Source organism: Onychomys torridus, chromosome 8, assembly GCF_903995425.1.
Source record: "Onychomys torridus chromosome 8, mOncTor1.1, whole genome shotgun sequence".
Taxonomy (NCBI): domain Eukaryota; kingdom Metazoa; phylum Chordata; class Mammalia; order Rodentia; family Cricetidae; genus Onychomys; species Onychomys torridus.
In genome coordinates, this window is record NC_050450.1 from 75,366,696 (window position 1) to 75,390,144 (window position 23,449).

The 23,449-nt window shown below is 41.3% G+C and overlaps 1 protein-coding gene across 5 annotated transcripts in view; it reads left to right on the forward strand.

Annotated features, from left to right (window-relative positions):
* The first annotated feature begins 1,700 nt into the window (after positions 1-1,700).
* Positions 1,701-23,449, forward strand: part of Trim37 (tripartite motif containing 37) — a 138,832-nt gene continuing 117,083 nt past the window's right edge. For 2 of the 5 annotated variants that reach the window (XM_036195491.1, XM_036195490.1), the window contains exons 1-6: positions 2,421-2,487; positions 5,033-5,134; positions 14,401-14,441; positions 16,285-16,401; positions 18,885-18,972; positions 21,801-21,923. In XM_036195491.1, coding sequence (XP_036051384.1) covers positions 2,461-2,487; positions 5,033-5,134; positions 14,401-14,441; positions 16,285-16,401; positions 18,885-18,972; positions 21,801-21,923 — 498 coding nt within the window. In that variant the 5' untranslated portion in view covers positions 2,421-2,460. Of the gene's footprint in view, positions 2,153-2,419; positions 2,488-5,032; positions 5,135-14,400; positions 14,442-16,284; positions 16,402-18,884; positions 18,973-21,800; positions 21,924-23,449 lie in introns of those variants that run through there. The other 3 variants (XM_036195489.1, XM_036195488.1, XM_036195492.1) reach the window with 3 other exon arrangements.

A 23,449-nucleotide genomic window follows, 5' to 3' on the forward strand; every position in this document is an offset into this window, starting at 1 on the left:
TCAAAGACCCCTAATGAGTTGCAGATTTCTCTAATGTTTTATTTTTACGAACTATCCTGATAGATAACTATTAGTTCCTTAAACATTTTGGGTTGGTAATAATCTGATATACTTAAGGGCAAGGATTTCTCCATATTTTGAGAATCTCAAGTGCCATACTGTTTCCCACAATCAATTTCTTTTTGATTGATTTTTGAATTTGAATATGGAGCCCTAGCTGGCTTGAACTCACTATGTAGACCAGGCTAGTCTCGAACACCTAGAGCTCTGTCTGTTCTGCCTAGTCATTAAAGGCCACGATTCAAGGATAAAGTCATGCACCAATACACTGGGCCCCTACTGTTTTTTGAGGCAAAATTTAAACAACAAAATTAATAATTTTAAAATGTAACCGTACTGTGGTGGCACACCTTTGTAATATTCCAGCAGGGAGAAGATGGAGGAGGCAGGAGTTAAGGGCCAGCAATCTGCTACCAAGGAAGTTTCAGATTAGTGCAAGCCACATGAGACCCTACATGAGAACAAAAACAGAAAAGGTACAATTGAGGACATGTTAATACAAATAATCGTGCAGCTAACAACCTGCATCTAGTTCAAGACCATAAATGATTTTAAGTGAAAACAATTTCAACACTGAAACATTTCAACTTTCTTAAATTGTGTGTGTGTGTGTGTGTGTGTGTGTGTGTGTGTGTACATTATTTTGGGTTATGGTCACATGCGTGCACATGATTTCTGGTTTCTGAGGTGGCTGGAAGAACGTCTGATCTCCTGGAGTTGTAATTAAAGCCTGTGAGTCCAAAGGTGAGATTAGAAACTGATCCTCCCCAAGAGCAGTAAGTGCTCTTAACCTCTGGGCCATCTGTCTAGCCTCTGTAAATCTTGTTTATGGTTCATGTGATTTAAAAAATTGTTGCTAACCACTAAAAGTTTCTATATTATCTCTAGATTGGAGTTTATAAATAACTATTTAATGAACTCAAAAGAAATATTAAGATTTAAGAATTTGACCTACACCTATTGTCTCACACACCCTCAATTTCTTCAACCTAACTCGTCTCTTCGGGCAGGAAATTAGAGGCTATACCTAGGAAAGCTGAATACAGTCTTTTTATGTTAGTCCCAGGTAGCAGAAACAACTCAAGCAGCAGGAAAGGAGTAGTGGGTGGAATATGAGAAGCAGACCTGGTAGCTCGCCTGCAATCTTATATGTCTTATATATCCAGTCCAACACCGGCTACAGAGACCTTGTTTCGAAATAATAATAAACCAAAGCAAAAATCGCCTGTCCATCACAATCGGAGCTTTCGAATAGAGGAAACGAAGTCTAAGAAAAAAAATACTTGAAGTTTGCTTTTCCTCTCAGAGGCGGAAAAACACCCTAACCATGAGTCCGCGGCTCCAGGGTCTCCTCGAGTGAGCCCAGACCACTGAGATGCGCACAGACGGGGGTCCGGAGCGCAAATAACTCTCCCGGTCCCGAACGCGTGGGGGCGTGGCTTCCAACTAAGGACCACAAGCACACGAGGTGGCGGCAGTCTTCCGGCCCGTCGAATCTGAGAGCCCAGGGCCTGGCGCCGTCCCCAGGCACGCCTCCCCGGCGCACGGCCTCCCCAAGTCTCGTGCGCTATGCGCACCGCGGGACCGCGGCAACCGGAGCCCGCCTCTCCTCTCCGCCCCGCCTCTCCTCTCCGCCCCGCCCCGCCGACCGCGCGTGCGCGCCGCGCTTGCCCGGCTGCCGCGCCTCTAGCTGCCCTGGTTACCGTTGGTGTTTGCGAATTCTCCGCAACGCCGGTTTTGCCGCGGACCGGGCCCGCGGCGGTTCCACCCGCGCGCGCCGCCGTCACGTGGGCCGAGGCGCCCACGCGGACACGGGCCGGTGGCTGAGGCGGGAGGAAGGCGCTGCGGCTACCGCTAGCCCTCCCTCACCGCCCCAGGGCTGGCGCGCGGATAAAAATGGCGAAACGGGGGGTAGCCGGCGGGGAACCTGACGGGATGGGGCACGGAGGTGGCACTGTTGTGGGAGCCTGCTGAGGTGGGCGCCGTTGACCTGGCGACCTCGGGCCGGCGGCTGACAGCGCAGACCACCGACTCCGAGGGTCGCCGAGGGCCCCGCCGAGAGCCGGAGGCAATGGACGAGCAGAGTGTGGAGGTGAGGGGCGTTGCGGAGGGCGGTGGCCGGGCTCCCCTCCACCGGGGAGCCTTTTCTATCCGGGGCGCCATGCTCTCGCCTCCCTGTGGGAGGCAGCCTCTGCTGGTCGCCAAGCGGGAGGCTGGCCCTGTGGTTCTGCTGCCCTCAGGCTGCCAGGTGCTGAAGCTGTTCCGCAGTCAGGTGCTGAGAGTTTGCAGCGACGCCTTGGCACCTCTGCTCTCCTCTGTTTGCAGGTTGAGCCTCTCCAGAGCAGAACTGCAAATTCATCGGAAGGACTTGCCCCGCTTCCTCGCCACGACTTGCTCAGAATGATTAAACGTTTTTCACCCTCAGCGGTACATTTTGTAGAATACACACACACACACACACACACACACACACACACACACATACACACCCTCCAATACTCTACTGTGTCAGTGACTGCTTTCCAGCATTTTGTAGAACACACACACACACACACACACACACACACACACACACACACACACACCCTCCAATACTCTACTGTCTCAGTGACTGCTTTCCAGCACTGATTCTTATGACCATGTGGTCGGGATATTTCTTTAAAGGCTAGAAGCATCAAAAATGATTGCCTTTTGGGGATACAACTATGCTATGTAGTAATAGTTAAAGTTTGAACCTTTCAGTCACTAAAATACTATATAATTTTGCTTATAAAAAGAAAGGGGGGTCGGACATTGGTGGTTCATGGCTTTAATCCCAGCACTTGGAAAGTAGAAGCAAGTGGATCTCTGTGAGTTCGAGGCCAGCCTCGGCTGCAGACTTGAGTTCCAGGAGAGCCAAGGACAGCTAAGGCTACACAGAAAACCCTGTCTCAAGAAAAAAAAAAGGGGGGTGGTGGTGGTGTAACTTACTGAGCATTGCACTCAAGATTAACCCAATTCACCCAATGTTTTTTTTTTTCTTCCCAGAGCCGTTTAGAGTCCACATCTCTCAGGTTCCGGCTTGCAGTTATGATTAGCATCATGAGTAATTTTCTACTTAATTGTTTTTGTGAAAGTTGTATAAAGGTTTTGTAAACTTTTCTTGATTTTAGGAGGGCTTAATTTTTATGGGATGGAGTAAAAACAAATGTACTGCAAAAATAAACTTAAAACTACAGTAACAATATATTTAGCAGTATTTTTAGTTTTTAAAAATTTTAACTTGTCAATTACTTTCATGATAGATTCCTCTTAAACTTGTAAAGAAGAATGTTGTTGTGGTTTTTTTTCTTTTCACAACCTTTTAAAAACCTTTTCTGTGTACATTTTTTTATTGTTCACTAGATGTCATAGAAATGACACTAAAATTTTTAGTGGATGCAGATTCTCACATAATTAGTTGATTCCATCAGGACAGAAATTCAGATTCTAAGTTAGTTTCTCTTTGGGTCAGAATACTTTGCCACCAACCTAAGTACTTTACAAATATTTATTTTGAGTGTGTGTAGATATGTATTCATTGATGTGCTCATGTGGCGGTCAGGACAACTTGGAGTCAGTTCTCCTATACTGGGTGCCTGGTATGGAATACAGATCTTTGGACTTGGCAGTGGGAGCCTTTGCCTGCTGAGCCACCTCGGTAGCTCCACTGTATCCTTTTAAACATTTCCTCTTGTTTGGATGTGGTGGCACACAAATTCCAGCCCTTTGGGAGGCAGAGGCAGGCGGATCTCTGTTTTCTAGGCCAAGATGGAGAGCATAGAGAGTTTTCAGACCATCCAGAGCTATGTAGTGAGACTCTTAAAAAACAAAACAAAAAACAAATTCCCTCTTGTAATCACAGAAGCCATCCATCTCCTTTGTGAAGTGAAAAGTTGTCGTTATGTATTTAGTCATGCAGTCTTCCTTTATTTCTGCTACATGCACACCTCTTTTTGTACTATTAAGAATTTCTACATGCTATATGTGTTAATTGCCATAATTAACCTAATGTAACCCAGTGAAAGTATTCCTATATAAAATCTATGTATTTCGTTTTTTTCCTTTTGGTTTTTCGAGACAGGTTTTCTCTGTGTAGTTTTGGTGCCTTTCCCGGAACTCACTCTGTAGCCCAGGCTGGCCTCCAACTCATAGAGATCCACCTGGCTCTGCCTCCCGAGTGCTGGGATTAAAGGTGTGCGCCACCGACACTCGGCACATTTTGTTTTTCTTACTTTGTGTGTGTGTATATGTGTGTGTGCGTGTGCTTTAGTGTGCAGGTGTGTGTGTGTGTGTGTGTGTGTGTGTGTTTATGGTGCACAGATGGAGGTTGGAGGAGACCCATTGGTGATTACATTCCACCTCTAGTTTGAGACTGGGTCTCATTGGCCTGGAACTTCACCAGTTAGCCAGGCTTGCTGGTGGTGAGCTTCCAGGGATCTGCCTGTCTCTGCCTCCTGTCTTGCCATAGCTGGGATGGCATGTACCACCACCACACTGGATTGTACCCCGATTCTGGGATCCTAGATTCTTATGTTTTCAAGGCAAGCACTTCACTGACTTACCCACTTTTTTAGTCCATGTTTTTCTTAGAACCATCATCAAGCTTATTAAAAAACAAGCATATTTTCTAGATGTTCTGACTCACCAAAGTTCTGATAGGGAGTATAGTTAAAACTTGAGGCATTATCAGCCCCAAGTAAGTGTAAATGCTGAGTGAATTCTTTCTCTTTTCTTTTTCTGTCTTTGTCTTGAACAGCATCTCACTGAGTAGCCCAGGGATACCTGGAACTCTGGTGTATAGTCTCAGACTATAGACTCCAACTGTCACTGCCTCCTGAATGCTGGGATTAACGTTGTGCACCACTATGCCTGGCCTTGATTGAAGTCTTTTTATCATGCTTTTTACTCTTGACTCAGTGTAATGTGGGCACCTGGCATCTTTTATTTTCAGAGCATTGCTGAGGTTTTCCGATGTTTCATTTGTATGGAGAAATTGCGGGATGCTCGGCTGTGTCCTCACTGCTCCAAGCTTTGTTGTTTCAGCTGCATCAGGGTAAGTTGTATTTCTTTCTATGTGCATTCAGTTCTTATTGTTAACTGTTGTGTTTTGTTTTGAGACAGGTCTTACAGTGTAGCTCTGGTTGGTCTGGAATTCACTATGTAGACCAGGCTGACCTCAAATTCACAGGTTCACCTGCTTCTCTCCTGAATGCTGGGACTAAAAGAGAGCGCTATCATGCTTTGTGTATTTGATTTATATATGCTGTACTGTAAGTATTAACCATGCCCCTTTTTCCTTTTTTTTAATTTTTTTTATTTTTTTGGTTTTTCGAGACAGGGTTTCTCTGTAGCTTTGGAGCCTGTCCTAGACTAGCTCTGTAGACCAGGCTGGCCTTGAACTCACAGAGATCCACCTGCCTCTGTTTCCCGAGTGCTGGGATTACATGTCCCTTTTTCTTATTGTGTATATGTGTATTACTTGCATATATGTCTGTGTATTATGTGTGTGCTGTGTTCTTGGAATCCAGAAGAGGATTTCTAGGGAGCAGAATTACAGAGAGTTGTGAGCTGCCATGTAGGTGGTAGAGATTGAACCCAGTGTGCCCTCTGGAAGGGCAGCCAATACAATGAGCCACTGAACCAGTGCTCTAGCCCAAGAGCACCAGGTTTTTTTTTTTTTTTTTTTTTTTTTTTGTGGGGGTGAGGAGGAGGAGTGTTTTGGGATGGGGTTTCTTTGTGTAGCTCTAGCTGTCTTGGAACTCACTCTGTAGACCAGGCTGGCCTCCAACTCAGATCTACCTGCCTGTGCCTCTAAAGTGATTAAAGGCATGTACCACCAATTTGTATTGCTTAAGTATTTTAGTAATAACTAAACAGTAAGTTATGACATCTAAGAAATGTTTAAAGAAAGTGAGTATCTCTAGAAGCAAAGCTTGCTGTAATTTTAACTTACTTGCACTTTTAAAACTTACTACACTTACTTTATTTTTTGACAAGTCTCTTTACATAGGCCAGGCTAGCCTGGAACTTGATATGTAGACTCCATTGACCTTAAACTCACATAGATCTGCCTGTTTAATCCCAGCACTCAGGAGGCAGAGGAAGGAGGATTCCTGAGTTGGAGGCCAGCCTGGACTGCAGAGTGAGTTCCAGGACAGCCAGGGCTACACAGAGAAGCCCTGTCTACAGACAAACAAACAAACAAAAAACCCCAAATAATTTTTTTCTCTATTTTCTTATTTTTCTATAAAGGACAGAATAGGGCAGAAAAGATGGCTTAGCAAGTCAAGTGCTTGTTTCCAAGTGTGGTGATCTGAGGTCAGTTCCACAGCAGCAGCAGCAGAAGACCGACTAGTTCAGGGTGTCTTGACCTTCAAAGCACACAAGGAAAAAGAAAAATATAGAAAAATGTCCCTTTGTCAAGAGTAGTTTCTGTAACTCTTAAATGATTTCCTTTTAGTCACAGGACTGGCGAACATTGGAGCTGGAGTTGAATCCAGTGAGTCTGTTTTAGAGCCTACATTGCTACTATTATGTGCAGATCTAGGTTACATGTGAAACTAGTTCTCACATTGATTAAGTGGGAAATTTCTTTTTTTTCAGAGCTGAGGACCGAACCCAGGGCCTTGTGCTTGCTAGGTAAACGCTCTACTACTGAGCTAAATCCCCAACCCCTAAGCGGGAAAGTTAATCTTTATTAGTGTTGTTTCCTTAGCTATAACATTTAGAGGTATAATCTGCCTCATGGCTAGTTGGGAAATAAATGAAACAAGCCAAAAGATAATTGAAAAATGATTAAATATTATCCACTTGTAAAATTTTATTCTAGTAGTTTAGCACCCAGCATCCATGGTAGTTTACTTTATTAAACTGAAGCTACAGAGATTAATTTCTTCCGCCACTATGGTGAATACTTAGTGGAGTCTATCCAGACTGGATTTCTTTGATGAAGGGTTTGAGAGTGCTTGAAGGTTTTGAAAGTGCCTGTGACCTGGGGATTGTGTTGTATCTGGTTGATTGTTTCTTATCTGCTCTTTCCTTTCTTTCTAGATGCTTGTACTTATTGTGAGAAATTAGATTTACTTTTGCAGCTCTAGCTGTCATCTGTATATGGGTCCTGCATCTGGTCCTTTAGCATTGGTTTTATTTATTGTGTGTTGTGTTAGTGTTTAAACCCAGGTCCTTGTACATGGCGACCAGCAAGCACTTTACCACTGAGCAATGTTTTTAGCACAGTATTGATTTTTAGATGTCTTACTTAATTTCCTTCCAGAATCTTGAACTTTACTCAAGATAAATTGTTCATGTTAGGTTTTTCAAACTGACCTGATGTCTTTGTTTTGCCTGTCATTCAGACTGCAAACCTTGGACAGCAATGATTTGTATATCAGTTACTGTTAGTGTCCTTTATATCTGTCTTACAACTTTCCATTGACATTTGGGAGAGAGAAGTATATCCCTTCATCTATAGATGATTTATTTTCTCTGTTTGTTTGCTTGTTTGTTTTGGTTTTTGGAGACAGGGTTTCTCTGTAGCCCAGGCTGTCTTGAAACTCGCTCTGTAGACCAGGATGGCCTTGATCTCACAGAGATCTGCCGGCCTGTGATTCCTAAGTGCTGGGATTGAAGACGTGCGCCACCACTGGTGAGCTGTTTCTTTTCCTTAAGTCTTTGCTTATCTCTAGTTCACTTTGTATCCTTTAGCCATATGACTGTCCCCACAGTGCCATTTCCGTTGTCAAGCCTTGCAAAGTTGAAGGGTAGTTGAGGAATAGTAGCCTTGTGTTCTGGCTCTGGATCTGATCCCAACCTTTTTTTCACTGTGTCATCACCCTACTCCAGAACCTGGGCTAGCCTCAGACTCAGAATTCTTGCCTCTACCTTACCTCCCAAGTTCTAGGATTGCAGGCAGGTATTCTTACACAGGATTATCTTCGCTTTTTTTTTTTTTTTTTTTTTTTTAATAATTTTTGTATATGTGTGCTTACAGGTATGTGGAGATCAGAGTCAACTTTGGAAGTTGGTTCACCGTGTTGAGGCTGGGTATTTTTCATTTTTTGTTGCTATGATCCATGCTAGCTGGCCTGAAGCTTCTGGGCAATTGTCTCATCTTTGCCTCCCATCTTCCCATAGGAGTGCTGGGATTACATAGTCACAAACCCACATTCAGATTTTTACATGGGTTCCAGTGGATCAACTCTGGTCATCCAGCTTGTGTGACTCATGCTTTACCTCCTCCTAAGCCATCTCCCTGGCCCCTGTCCTGGTCCCTATAAATGAATTTAATGTTCATTTCTAGCTATTAGTTGCTTGCCTTTTTGACATGATACATTGACTTTCCTTGTATGTATATGAATGTAAGTGCTATGAAGAAAAATAAAAATAAATAGGGTTTCAATATTGGCATTTTGTTAGCCATTTTAAATATGGTGGTCTGGGAAGTACTGAGGAAATAATATTTCAAAAGTGGTCTAAATGAAATGTGGGAGGAAATTATGCAAATATCTGGGGTAAGAAATCCCAGACAAAAAAGTTAGTAAGGACAAAGAGCAGTCAGAGTATTGTTGGTGTGTTGAGAAAGAGTCCAAAAGCGGCTATGGCTAGAGCAGGGTGGATTGTGAGAGGGTCAGGGACAAACTTGGAGAGAAAACAAGGGGCGGGTAAGGAATTTGGATTCTTTTTTAATAGTTTTTTAAAGATTTATTTATTTATTATGTAGATAGCCTGTATGACTGCAGGCCAGAAGAGGGCAGATAGTTGTGAGCCACCATGTGGTTGCTGGGAATTGAACTCAGGACCTCCGGAAGAGCAGTCAGTGCTTTTAACCTCTGAGCCATCTCTCCAGCCCTGGATTTTGTTTTTTGATTTTTGAGTCAAGGTTTCTCTCTTTAACCCTGGCTGTCCTGGAATTGGCTCTTTAGACCAAGTAGGCCTCAAACTCAAGAGATCTGACTGCCTCTGCCTCCCATGTATAGGGATATTTCTTATCCATCAATTTAGTGTAACTTACTCTTCTCTTTGGCTAGGAAATATAAGGTAAAAACACTGCAAGGATTAGGGAAGGGATGTTCTGTAGACAAAAAAGAATTTCTGGGGTTGGGGATTTAGCTCAGTGGTAGGCCCTGGGTTTGATCCTCAGCTCCACATACAAAAAAAAAAAAAAAAAAAAAAGAATTTCCTGTGGGATAGGGCATGGAGGGACTACATACTACATAGGTAAATATATGAATCATTATTCCAAGATTAGAATATGTCGCAGCAAGTGGCTTGTTTTACTGGGAGAAAGCAGCATATTATAAAGCACGAGCACACACACACACACACACACACAGAAAAAAACAAAACAAAACCCAGGGTTGATAAGATGGCTCTGGGTAAATTCCAAGCCTGATGACCTTAGTTTGACTCCTGGAACCACAAGGTAGGAAGAGAGAATGTACACATACATGCTCAAAATAAAAAGTATAAATTTTAAAAAATGGTCTAGTTACTTATTAACGCGGCATAACCCAGCTATGTGGTGTATACCCATAGATAAGTTATAAAACGTTAGAAATACAGTGAAAGGGGGGGAAGCATGGTTTGCTGCAGGAGAACTTGGCCGTTATCTTAGGGTTCTACTACTATGAAGAGACACCATGACCACATCAACTCTTATAAAAGAAAAACATTTAATTGAGGTGGCTTACATTTGCAGAGGTTTAGTTAGTCCATTATCATCATGGCAGGACAGGCAGCATGCAGGCAGACATGGTGCTGCAGCTTAGAGTCCTACACTTTGATCAGCAGGCAACAGGTAATGAATTGAGATACTGGGTGTGGCTTGAGCATATGTGACATCTCAAAGCCTGCTCCACAGTGACACAGTTCCTCATACCTATTCCAACAAAGCCAGGCCCCCTAATAGTGCCACTCCCTATGAGCTTATGGGGGCCAATTGCATTCAAACTACCACAGTAGTGGTATGTAAAATAGTGTAGCTAAGCATGGTGTTTAAATTCTTGTCCACAAAAGGCTGAGTTAGGAATCTGTAGTGTTTGGTGTTAGCCTGAACTACATAATGAGTTCAAGACTAGCTTGGGGGTATATAGCAAAATCCTGGGTCAAAAAAACCCGAAAGGAAAAATGTGTGGACTTCATGGAAAGCTTAGGGGAGGAAGTGTCATAGAAACTAAAATCTAAATGGTGAGTAGGACTTTTCTAGTTGAGCAAAGTTTGATAAATATGGTGAATAGAGAAGGAAATATTTAAAGGCTTAATCTACTGGATCATAGGATGTGACTGAAGAGGTGTAGCTGGGACCACTTCTTGAAGGGAGGTATGGAAAGCTATGTTTTTAGTAGATGAGTAGTCTGCTCAGAGGAAGACACCTGACCCCAGCTTGATTTGTGCTTGAGGACCAAAGAAACCTTGTTCAAGATTATTAAGATAGAAGGATTCTTTTCTGTTTGCTCTGCCCTCTTCCCATCCTAGCTTTCTTTGCTAGGATCTCACGTAACCCAGGCTGGCCTCTGACTCACTACGCAGCCAAGCTGACCTGTAGCTGTAAGTTTCTCTCGTCCCGACCCTGCAGTCCCATGTCCCGTGTTTCTCCAGTCCTGCCCAGCCCCACACTCCTCAGCTGCTTATCAAGTAATAACAGAAGCTTATATTAATTACCAATTCCATGGCCTATTGGCTCAGGCTTCTCCTAGCTGTCTCTTACAACTTAACTCAACCCATAACTATTAATCTATGTGCCACCACGTGTTCTATGGCTTTACCTGTGTCCCATTACATGTTGCTCCTTGTATGGCAGTTTGTTGTCTCCTCCCACTCTCCTTTCATTATCTCTCTTGGATTTTCCTGCATGGCTCCATCCTGCCCTGCCATAGGCCAGTGCAGCTTTATTTATTAGCCAATGGGAGCAACACGTATTCACAGCATACAGAAAGACTTCCCACAGCACTTCCCCTTTTCTAGCTAATCAACAAGGAAGGTTTTGATTTTAACATAGTAAAATTATATATAATAAAACAGTTATCAAGCAAGAATTACAGTTACAATGTCTAGTCTATTTGTATTTGGCAAAATTAAAGAAAATTCTATCATCTGTCCTATTTTGTGAGTCTAAAGTTTTATATCTAATTTATCTTTTATCATGACTAAGGAAAAATTATAACTAGTCTTCAACTCCATCAAAAACCCAAGAAGGATATGATATTACCTGAGTAAAGAGGAAGTGCATTGCAAGCAACTTCCATAGTTCTAAAAATGACAGAAACATCTGGCCACCTGGACAGTCATCCAAAGTTCTTTAACGTTGGGGCATCTGTCTTCAGCCCACAGGCCTAGAATCTCTGGCATAGCTTACAGTGAAGGCAGAAATTTTAAGAACCGTTTCATCCATTTTGGCAAAGTTCATCAGTCTCTTCTCCCCTTGTCCTGTAGAAGTCTGGTAGTTTCTTCTGTGAATCAGGAAGCTGAAGGATCATCTCACCTTGCAAAGTTTAGTGGTCACCTTCCTATGGGTCCTGCATGTTCAGTTTATACAACGTACTGTCTGTCAAGCAGTCTAGGCAAGAACATTTTCTTGACCAAATGGCTAACTTTTGCCATAAAGAAAGCAAACTCTATATGGAGTTTTTTCGATGCCCATCATCACCAGCCATTCTAATTGCTTGAGTGTTTTCTTTTTCTTTTTTTCTTTTTTTTTTTTTTTTTTAAATACAGACATTGTTTCTTTTTAGTTGGGTGCCTGTCCTGGATCTTGCACTATAGACCAGACTGCCCTCAAACTCACAGAGATCTGCTTGGCTCTGTCTCCCGAGTGCTAGGATCAAAGGCATGTGCCACTGACACTTGGCATTTTCTTGTTCGTTAAGGTTTCCTTAGGAATCTCATTTAATGTTAAAGCTTATCTTTTATAGGAGATCAAAGTGAGAGTAGGCTGTATGGGATTATTTACCTCAGATTGTATTTGCCAGATAATTAAAGTTTGAAACTCTTAGTGTTTGTTTTTTTAATGCTGTGACAGCACACCTGACTTAAACACCTTACATTGGGAAGGGCATATTTTTGGCATCCCAGTTGAAGAGGCATCCATCATGGTGGGGTAGTTATGGTGACAGAGCCATGTCAGCAGGAATGTGAGGCAGGTGATGCTGGTGCCAAGCTGACTCTTCTTTTTCCCTCTTATTCTATATAGAACCCTATATAGAATCCACATGAGGCTTGGTCTGTCTTCCTTAAACCTCTCTGGAAATAGCCTCACAGTTATAGCCAGTGTGTCTCCTCAGTGGTTCTCAGTTTAATCAAGATGATAATTAAGAACATCCACTATAGCCATTAACATGTTTATAGAAATGTGTTTACAGTCTTAATATCTCTCTGTTTTAGATGTATTCTTTTTTTTAAAATTTATGTATATGGATGTTTTATCTGCATGTAAATCTGCACATCAGAAAGAGGGTATTGGATTCTATAAGACTACAGTTACAGATGGTTGTGAGCTGGCATGTGGGTCCTGGGAATTGAACTCAGGACCTCTGGAGCCCAGTGTTCTTAACTGCTGAGCCATCTCTCCAGCCCAAGTGTATTCTTTTATTTTAAGTGTATGAATGGGGCTGGAGAGATGGCTCAGAGGTTAAGAGCACTGACTGCTCTTCCAGAGGTCCTGAATTCAATTCCCAGCACCCACATGGTGGCTCACAACCATCTGTAATGAGATCTGGTGCCCTCTTCTGGCCTGCAGGCAGAACACTGCATACATAATCAATCAATCAATCAATCAATCTTTAAGTATATGAATGTTTTTCATGCATATATTTCTGTGCACCACTTGCATGTTTGGTGTCTGAGGAGGCCAGAAGAGGGCATTAGAGTTACAGTTGTCAACCACATTTGTAGGAGCTTGGACTCAAGCCTGGGAACTCTGGAAGAGCAGTTAATACTCTTAACTGCTGGACCATCTCTCCATCCCCCAAGTATTTATTTTATGTATGGGTTACAACTGTTTCCATCCAGTAATAATTTTTGTTGATGTTTTTGAGACAGAGTCTTGCTGTGTAGTCCTGGCTGGCCTAGAATTCACAATGTAGAAGAGGCTGGCCTCAAACTTGTGATCCTCCTGTTTCTACCATTCAAGTGCTAGGATTAGGGGCATGTGTCACCACACTGAGCCTCAAGAGTAATTTAAAAGATGAAATTATGCACTAGAGAGATGACTCAGCTGTTAAGATAACTTGCTGCTCTTCCAGGAGATCTGAGTTCCTAGCACCCACTTCAAGGGGCTCACAATTTCTGTAACTCCAGCTCCAGGGTATCTGGCTCCCTCAGTCAACCCGCACAAATGTGGCACACACATACATACGCACATGCATGCATGAAATTAATAAAATTTGGGCTTTTTATTACATCTACTTAATCGTGTGTGTATGGGTGGACAGCATATGGCAGTCAAAAGACAATTTATGGAAGTCAGTTTTCTCTTTCCACCATGTAGGTGAGGAGAGTTGGGATTCAAACTTAAGTCTTCAGGGTTGGCAGTAAGCTTCCTTACCTGCTGAGTCATCCAGTTTAGGGTTTTGTAGAGATGTAATTGTCTCCAGAAACTTTTGTTTTTGCTGTTGTTGTTGTTTTTTTGGTTTTTCGAGACAGGGTTTCTCTGTGTGGCTTTGGAGCCTGTCCTGGAAATCTCTTTGTAGACCAGGCTGGCCTAGAACTCACAGAGATCCACCTGCCTCTGCCTCCTGAGTACTGGGATTAAAGGCGTGTGCCACAACTACCCAGCTTGAAACTTTTTATAGTTGTAAGGAAACCAGAATTTCTGGGAGTTTAAATTACCAAATCATTATATAGAAGACTTGAGGAGGACCGGCCCTAGTGCTTACTTGTGTTTTTAGGTGTGATTTACATGCCCATTATGTGTACCTTAGAATTAGTTTGGTTTTACAAAGTAATTTAGTACTACCTTAAACTCCGTGGTTTGTAGTTAGTTAGGAAAAAAAAAATCATTGTGGCTTATTTTTTGAGGGTGGAGTAAAGGCATTACTTTTATAAAGATTACATTTTTGTGAGATCTAGCTAGCTCTAGAATCACTTTCTTTCCTATGGGAGAACAGCCTGTTAACTATTTTGGGATAAATTCTGTCCCTTTGAAAATTTGTTCCTGTAATGATAATGATGAGAGAGAGAGAGAGTAGATTGCTTGTTATTTCTGTATCTCTAAAATAAATTTAGGCACTAGAGAGTTAAACTCATTAAATGTAGTTTATAATGATTAGATGTATAAAGTAATGGTGTTTTTATAATCAGAATTTAATTATTTTGCCTCCTTAGCGTTGGCTGACAGAGCAGAGAGCTCAGTGTCCTCATTGTCGGTAAGTGTTTTGCTGTTTATATGTATGGAAAATGGTAAAAGAAATAAAAGCCATGGAGTCAGAGGTTGCCCTGGGATGTACAGAGGCAAATTCCCCTTCCCCCTCCACCCCTGCAGTTTTCCACATTTCTTTTCCTTAGGGATAAAGTTGAATAAAAAAATGAGTAGATTTGGAAACACAAGTGCAGAAACTGTATGCCCGGCCACATTTGAGGTTGAATGTGTTATGTGTGGTTGTAGTGTTGCGCCCTTGTTTTTTCTTACATAGTTTATTGTGTGACTTCTTAACTTTCGCTTAAACAAAAAGTGTAAGTGGGGCTTGGTAGCTCATACCTGTGATCCCGAGCATTGGAAGCTGAAGCAGGAGGTTTGCCATGCATTTGGGGCTAGCCTGAGCTATAGTGTGAGACTTTATCTACTGGGCAAAAAGAATCCTTTCAGAAGAAATGGACAGGTGTGTTAGTTGTTCTTATATATAAGAGGTGGTGTATATTCTTACATACCTTTTTTTAAAGGTTTTTTGAGACAGGGTTTCTTTGTATAGCCCTGGCTGTCCTAGAACTTGTTCTGTAGACCAAGCTGGCCTTGAACCCAAAGAGATCCACCTGCTTCTGCCTCCTGAGTGCTGGGATTAAAGGCATGAACCGCCATCGCCCAGCAATTATAGATCTTTTCTTAAAGCAGACAAATATAGTAACTTACTGTTTATGATTCTCTTGCTTGTCATTTGTTTACTCTTTGGGATATGTTCTCATGTAGCCCAGGCTGGCCTCCACTTATAAGGATAAACTTGAACTCCTGACACCACGTCTTGAAGTGGTAGGATTTACAGGCATGTACTCCATACCTGGTTTTATAATTTGCTCCCCCACCCCTAAAATCAGTGGGAATATTTCACTGATGGTGTGTGTGTGTAAGTCATTTAAGCATGTGTTTGATAACTCTCTTTATAAGGTTATGTTTATATTGAGAAATGTTTAGCTTGTTTCTATTTTTTGTTATTTAGGCAGCGGTGCCAGACTGTCACCTTTTACTCTTCTGTTTGTTTTTCATATTAGTTTATGAGAAGAGCAGCACCATAAATGAGAACTTGCTGTAGTGATTGTACTCTGCTACATACAGTCTGGTGTGGCCACCAGCTGCATGTGCTATGGAACATTTCAATTGTGTCTGATGTGACTAGTGACATTTTATTTGTTTATTGAGACTGTTTTGCTATGTAGCCCAGGTGGGCTTTGAACTCATCCGCTGGTCTCAGATTCCTGAGTGTTGGTGTTATAGGCATGTGTTACCATTTTTTAAAATGAAATAGCCGTATTTGGCCAATAATTGCCATTAATTTATAATTGTTATCATGGTATTTGACTTGAACCCAGGAATTAACTCATACTAATAGCATAATATGCTACCACTGAATTCTACTTCAGGCCCATGGCTATCATTTTGTACAGTCCAATTTAGGCTAAGAAATGAAAAATTTATCATCTAAATTATCATTGTTATTGTTTGGATAGTGCATTTGTAGTGTGTGTGTGTGTGTGTGTGTGTGTGTGATGTACGAATGTGGTAAAATAGGTTACAAAGCATATTTTTCATTGCCTCTTTGCTCTTTTGACAGAATGCCTCACTGTATAGCCCAGGCTAGCCTGGAACTCATTATTTCACCCAAACTGGCCTTGTACTCTTCAGTTCTGTAGCCTTAGTGCTAAGATTACAGATGTGCTTTTTTCAGACCTGACTTTTATTATTGTTTTAATATTGTGCTCTCTTTTGAGGAGTACTTACTTTAGAAAAATCTTGGATGTCTGTGCTAGAACATACACATGTATGGATTTTCTTTTCAGTGCTCCACTTCAGCTACGGGAACTAGTGAATTGTCGCTGGGCAGAAGAGGTGACACAGCAGCTTGATACTCTCCAACTGTGCAGTCTGACCAAGCATGAAGAAAACGAGAAGGACAAGTACGTGCTGGGTCCTTTGGTTCAGGAATCAATAGGTTATGCCATGCGCTGTTTTAATGACACTTTATGTATCCGTATGCATACACTTCTATAATTGGCTTGTGTATACTTGCTCAAGAAGGTCTGTGTATGTATTGGGTATGTATGTGAAAGTACTCACTGGCTTCAGGATCTAGTGACACTGTATTGATAGTGTTCTCTTTTCTCTGTAAGTGAGAAAGTTAATGTTAGTTAACCTTTTAAATTCTTTCATTTGTTACTCAGTATCTAAAGTCTTTCTTTCTATGTTGTTTATTTAACATCTATTTCATGACCTCTCACCCACAGAGGTACACAAAAGTGCTGTGCTAGATTGGCGGATACAAAGGCAAATAAATAGGTTAATTCTATTTAACTGATTGACAGGAACACAGCACTAATACAAAGGTATGGTCTTGTTAGAAAGTACAATGGGGGGAGATTCAGGAAAGGCACAAAGCTACACAGAGAAACCCTGTCTCGAAAAACCAAAAAACAAAAAAAAAAAGAAAGTACAATGGGAGTAAATTTTGGATAAAAAATATGAGTTGTTTTATATTACGTGTTTATAAATATTGGTCATATCTATAGGGTTATTAGGAACAGATCAAAAGTGGAAAGTTAGGAGAGATTCCAGGAATGTCAAATTTAAAGTAACTATTTATACACAGCATGTTAAACTAGTAAGTTTAACATTATTATTATTATTATTATTATTATTATTATTATTATTTTATAGAGCTAGGACCGTGGGGCTAGAGAAATGGCTCAGTGAAGAGTGAGTACTCCTTTTGCAGAGGACCTAAGTTGGATTCCTATCACCCACGTCATGTGGCTCATAACTCCCTGTAACTCCAGCTCCGGGGGATCTAGTGCCTCTGTCTTCCATGAGCACCTGCATTTAAATGAACTTACGCACAAACAGATACATGTACATGTAATTTAAAGTAAAAAAAAAAAATGAGTCATTTTTTAAAACAGAAATGAGAGGTAGCTAAATTGGATTGTTCTTATTTGTTTGGCTCTTTTTTTTCTTTCTTTCTTTTTTTTTTCTTTTTCGCTGCAGGCTTTTGCTGTGTATCCCAGAGTGACCTTAAACTAACTTTGTAGTTTCACTGCCTTCCTCTGCTTCAGTCTCCTGGGGAGAGATTACAGCTTTGTGCCGCTTTGTCAGCTGATGCCTCACTAGTCCTTAATTAAATAAGACTGGGTGTTATTTCTATTACTGTTCCTGCTAAACTGTGCTTTTTCCTCTTCTTTTTTGTTTTTTTGAGACAGGGTTTCTCTTTGTAGCTGTCCTGGAACTCTGAGCTCTGCCTGCCTCTACTCTCCCAAGTGCTGGGGTTAAAGGCGTGCGCCACAGTGCCTGGCTTGCTAAACTGTATGTACTCTTAAGGCTATTTGTTACTTTTAGCATTGTGGTGGTCATACCAAAAAGTGATTTACGTATAATAACACATTTCATTAGTGACCTCTTAATATTTTTCCCTGTAGAATGATGAGATACCACTATTTGGAAAGGGTTTTTTTGGTTGTTGTTGTTTTGTTTTGTTTTGTTTTAAGTTGGGCTTTTATATTTTTTATTAGTGCCTCTCATAAAAGGAATAAATGTCCTACAGTTTCCTAATCTGGCAATCTTCTGTTTTGTTGTAATTTTGAGCCTTAGCTTCACAAATGTATTTCAGATGTGTGCCACCATACCAAGATTTTAGTGTTATGTAATATACCATGTAAAGGAAGGCTCTCTATTGATATGATAGGTGACTGTGGTTTAAACTGTGGGAATTTTTTCCTTCTGTAGTTTTAGAGGCAGGAAATCCAAGATCAAGGTGCTTGATGAAGGGCTGGTTTCTGGTGAAGCTTCTATCCTTGACTTGTAACTGGCTGCCTTCTTTCTGAGTCCCTTTGAAGGTTAAGGCTTCAAAATAAGAATTTTGGGGAGAGCACAATTAAGTCTGTAGCAGAATTGAACTTCATTGTTTTATATGTGAACATCTGTATTAAGAGAAAGTTTTAATTGAATTGTTCATTTATAGTGGCGATCTAGTATTGACATTATGCAGTTGATAGCTCTTGTTTGTTATTACTGGCCAGTTGCAGGAAAGTGCTTGTGCATAGACATACATGTCCTCGTGTCCAGAGGTTAGTCTTTGTATTAGGCAGTAATGGGATAGCATTTATTATAGATAGTGATGACAGGAAGTAGGGCATGTAGTTTATTTAGAAAGGAATCTGTCATTTGCTTGTTTAAAGTTTAGATTAATGAAAAAAGTACTTTAACATTTTTGTCCATCTGTAATTATTTAGCCTCATTCTTAGAAGCTGTTAAATACATTTTACCTTTTTTTATGATGCTATAACCATTTCAAATTGAGTGATCTGTTTGCGTTAGCTTAGAAATTTCTTGGAAGGAAATTATATTTCAGTTTTAATTTATAACTGCCTTTTCTTTTCCTATTGTATAGATGTGAAAATCACCATGAAAAACTTAGTGTGTTTTGCTGGACTTGTAAGAAGTGTATCTGCCATCAGTGTGCACTCTGGGGAGGAATGGTGAGCAGAACGGATTCAGCATGCTCTCTTTGGTTTAGACGCTAGAAGGCATTGCTAGCGTTAGTTGATGTAGATGGAATAAAGTGCCATTTGACTTGGATGACAAATGTACCTGTTTTATGCATTTTAGAAGTATTGTACCTCCTGCTGTTCCAGAAGAGCCTCTGGTCAGGAGTGTTGATATAGGATAGATACTGCTTTCATAGTTAAAATATATAAAATAAATATTCACATTTAACTTTATTTTTTTCCTTTCTTCTTTTCTCCTTCCTTTTTTTGTGGTGTTGGTGATTGAACCCAGGGCCTTATGCTTGCTGGGCCAGTGCCATACCAGTAAGTTACATCCTTAGCCCAGGACCAGTGTCTCTGATTTGAGTACTGGTCAGTTGATCTTCAGACTTTAGATGCTTCTGAAGTGACGAAGTATTATTTAGTTTGTCTTTGTAATCTTGTTCAGAGGCCCTCACTGTTCCCAGGGTTGCTGCCTACCCCCACCTTAGCCTCCATCCAGAGGTGGGACTACAAGCATGCAGTTCCTTGCTTAGCTTAAAAGATGTTTGGTTTTTTGAGACAGGACCTCACTGGGTAGGCCAGGCTGGCCTTAAACGTCAAGTCCTGCTTCAGTTTCCTAGTGCTGGAATTATAGGTATGTAGTGTGTCTAGCTGAAAGATTTTTTTTTTTTGAGCTGAGGATTCGAACCCAGGGCCTTGCCACTTGCTAGGCAAACACTTTACCACTAAGCTAAATCCCCAACCGATTTTCTTTTTTTTTTTAAAGATTTATTTGTTATGTATACAGTGTTTCTGTCTGCATGCCAGAAGAGGTCACTGGATCTTATAGATAGGTATAAGCTACCATATGATTGCTGGGAATTGAACTTGGGACCACTGGAAGAATAGCCAGTGCTCGTAACCTCTGAGCTGTCTCTCCAGCCCTAGCTAAAGGTTTTTTTTTGTTGTTGTTGTTTTTTTTTTTTTTTTTTTTTTTGGTTTTTCGAGACAGGGTTTCTCTGTGTAGCTTTGTGTCTCTCCTGGAACTTGCTTTGGAGACCAAGCTGGCCTCGAACTCACAGAGATCCGCCTGCCTCTGCCTCCCGAGTGCTGGGATTAAAGGCATGGGCCACCACTGCCCGGCATTTAGCTAAAAGGTTTTTTGTTTGTTTTTTTTAATTTTTTTTTATAGTTCTATTAACAATTTTGTCTTAAAGAGCCAGCTCCCCACCCCCTTTTTTTTAAAAGATTTTTATTTATTATGTATACAGCATGTATGATTGCTGGCCAGAAGAGGGCACTAGATCTCATCTGGCTGGGAATTGAACTCAGGACCTTAGGAAGAGCAGTCAGTGCTCTTAACCTCTGAGCCATCTCTCCAGTCCCCGCTAAAAGGTTTTAAAGCCAACTTACCTTTATCAAGTCTGAAGCATTCATAGTAGCCTCCTAGAAGTTGCTTAATAGCTGTGTTCCATTACTTAATAGCCAGTTAAATCATTTCTATTCAGTATAACAACATAAATAGGTCGAGATGAAACAAAATAAGAGTATTTGTTTTGTCAGTGCTGGAGATTCAGAGCCTCCCATCTGCTCGTAAAGGTGTCGTGTCAATGGGCTCTAACCCTAGACTAACACAGTAGATTCCTAGTGGGAGAGATGAAAGTTTGTCTACACATTATAATCTACAATTACAATCAGTAATTGCCGAAGTCTCAGTTTAACTATGAGACTAAGCATTTTGTGTGGCTATTGGGCAGTGTATTTACAGAGAGTATGGCAGGCTGAGCTGGTTGAGTGGTACTCAGCCCAGAGAGCTTTGTCTGAGTTTGAATTCTAATGTACTTACTGGAAAAAATTTAAGTTACCACAATTTGATGTTGAAGCAAGTTTTATAAGAGGCTCAAGAGACACTCTCAGAATCAGCATTTAAAAACATCTACATCAGGCGGGGTGGTGGAAAAATCTCTACATCAGCCAGCACTCAAGAGGCGAAGGCAGGTGATGAGTTTGAGGCCAGCCTGGTCTGCAGAGTAAGTTCCAGGATAGCCAGGGCTACACAGAGAAACCCTGTCTCAAGGGAAAAAAAAAATCTGTATCATATAGTTGGAGAGTAGGTTCAGCAGTTTAGAGCACTTGTTGCTGTTGCAGAGGATGTAAGTTCAATTCCTAGCCCCACCTGATGACTTATAAGCATCCATAACTCCATCCATATAACCATCTGTAATTCCAGTTCCAGGGTATCCAAAATCTTCTAATCTCTCTGGGGCACCAGGCATACATATGGTATACATACATACATCCAGACAAAACATTCATACATATAAAATAAAATCTAAAACAAAAAAGAAATCTACATTTTTTTTTTCCTTTTTTTGAGCTGAGGATCGAACCCACTGGCTCTACCACTGAGCTAAATCCACATTTTATGTGTATGTGTGTGGAGACCATAGTGGGATGCTTTTGTTAAACAAGATACCTCTGTCAAGGTTTCTCTGTAGCTGTCCTAGAATTCTCTATGTAGACCCGGCTGGCCTTGAACTCAGAGGTTAATCTGTCTCTGCCTCCCATGTGGTGGGATTAAAGACATGTTTTATCATGGCTGGCTCCATTATTTTTTCTAATGTCTAATATTTAGATTCTCGATGGCATTGCTACATTTTCTAGATAATTTTTTGCAAGCACTGGCTTATTTTAAGAAAATAAAGGTGGTATTAAAAGATGAAATTTATTTGAAAATAGTTTACCAGTTTATCATTGTCCATAGAGTATTAAAGAGGGATGTAAATGTAATTGGAGTGTATGAAACCTCCTCACGCTGCTCATATTGATTTCTGTAGCACGGTGGACACATGTTTAAGCCTTTGGCAGAAATTTATGAGCAGCACGTCACTAAAGTGAATGAAGAGGTAGCCAAACTTCGTCGACGCCTCATGGAGTTGATCAGCTTAGTTCAAGAAGTGGTAAGATTACTTTTACATGAGATTGATTACCTTTTTTGATTCTGTGGTATATATTCTTATATAACTTCTATGTTCAAATCAAGACTTTCAAAGTTTAAAGATTTGATGGGGCGATACACCTCAAGTCTCAGTCAGCTTCAAACAGTAGAGGAATTTGCACCCAGAGCTATGGCATATAGGGATCAGTTAAAGCTGTAGAATTGCCTTTTTCTTTCTTTCTTTCAAGAACAAATGTGTTCTTTCTTTGTGTGTGTGTGTGTGTGTGTGTGTGTGTGTGTGTGTGTGTGTGTGTGAGAGAGAGAGAGAGAGAGATAGAGAGAGAGAGAGAGAGAGATTCTGTGGGTGTACTTTTGCTATGGTGAGTATATGGAGGTCCAGGACAACTTTGGGGATTCTGGGGAGTGAACTTAGGTTGTCAGTATTGTACAGCAACTCCTTTAAGACACGGAGCCATTTCCCAAGAATTGTTTTTTATAGATAGAGAATTAGTAGTGAATTAAAAAGGTCTACTTGTCACAGAGTAAGTTTACATCTAAGTAGTGTTATTGTTGACACTGTGTTTTTGTTGGGGTAGTGGTGCATGCAAGGCCTGAAGTCATCCGTAGGTGTCATTCCTCAGGAGCCATCCACCTTGTATTTTGAGATGGGGTCTCTCAGTGGGAATTGGAGGTCAACAATTTGGCTATGCTGGTGGGTCAGCAAACCTTAGAGACCCTGTTTCTGCCTTCAGCAGCAATGTGGATGCTGGGGGTCAAACTTAAGTTCACATGCTCATATAAAAAGCATCTTACTAACTGAGCCATCTCCTCAGCCCCAGGATTGACTTTTGGTTTTTCGAGACAGGGTTTCTCTGTGTAGCTTTACGCCTTTCCTGGATCTCACTCTGTAGCGCAGGCTGGCCTCGAACTCACAGAGATCCATCTGCCTGCCTCTGCCTCTCGAGTGCTGGGATTAAAGGCGTGCACCACCACCACCTGGCCAGGATTGACTTTTGTAATCATTCAGTTTTTAGATCCTCAGCTTTTGGGAGGGTTTCTGCTACCAGTGAGTGAGCTCTTTTTTTTCTTTCCAATTTATGTTTTGTTTCATGTGTATGAATGTTTTGCCTCCTTGTATGATGTGAACTATGTGCATGCCTGGTGTCCTTGGGTTCAGAAGTAGGCTTCAGATTCCCTGGAACTAGAATCACAGGTGGCTGTGAGCCACCATGTGGTGCTGGGAACTAAAACTGGATCCTTTGCAAGTGCAGTAAGTGCTCTTAACTGCTGAGCCATCTCTCTAGCTCCTGAATGAACTCTTTTGTATATGTTGAATTAGGCTCCACAGAGTTTAAAGAGTTATTAATTAATACTGTGAAGATGTAATGTCTTGTTGGGTTGGGAAATGGCTTTGGAGATGCAGTATGTTGGGGTGGAGAGATGGCTCAGGTTGCTTGATGCTCTTTCAGGGGACTGGAGTTCATTTCATAACTGCCTATAACTCCAGCTTCTGGCCTCTACAGGCACTCTCAACATGTGGCATACACC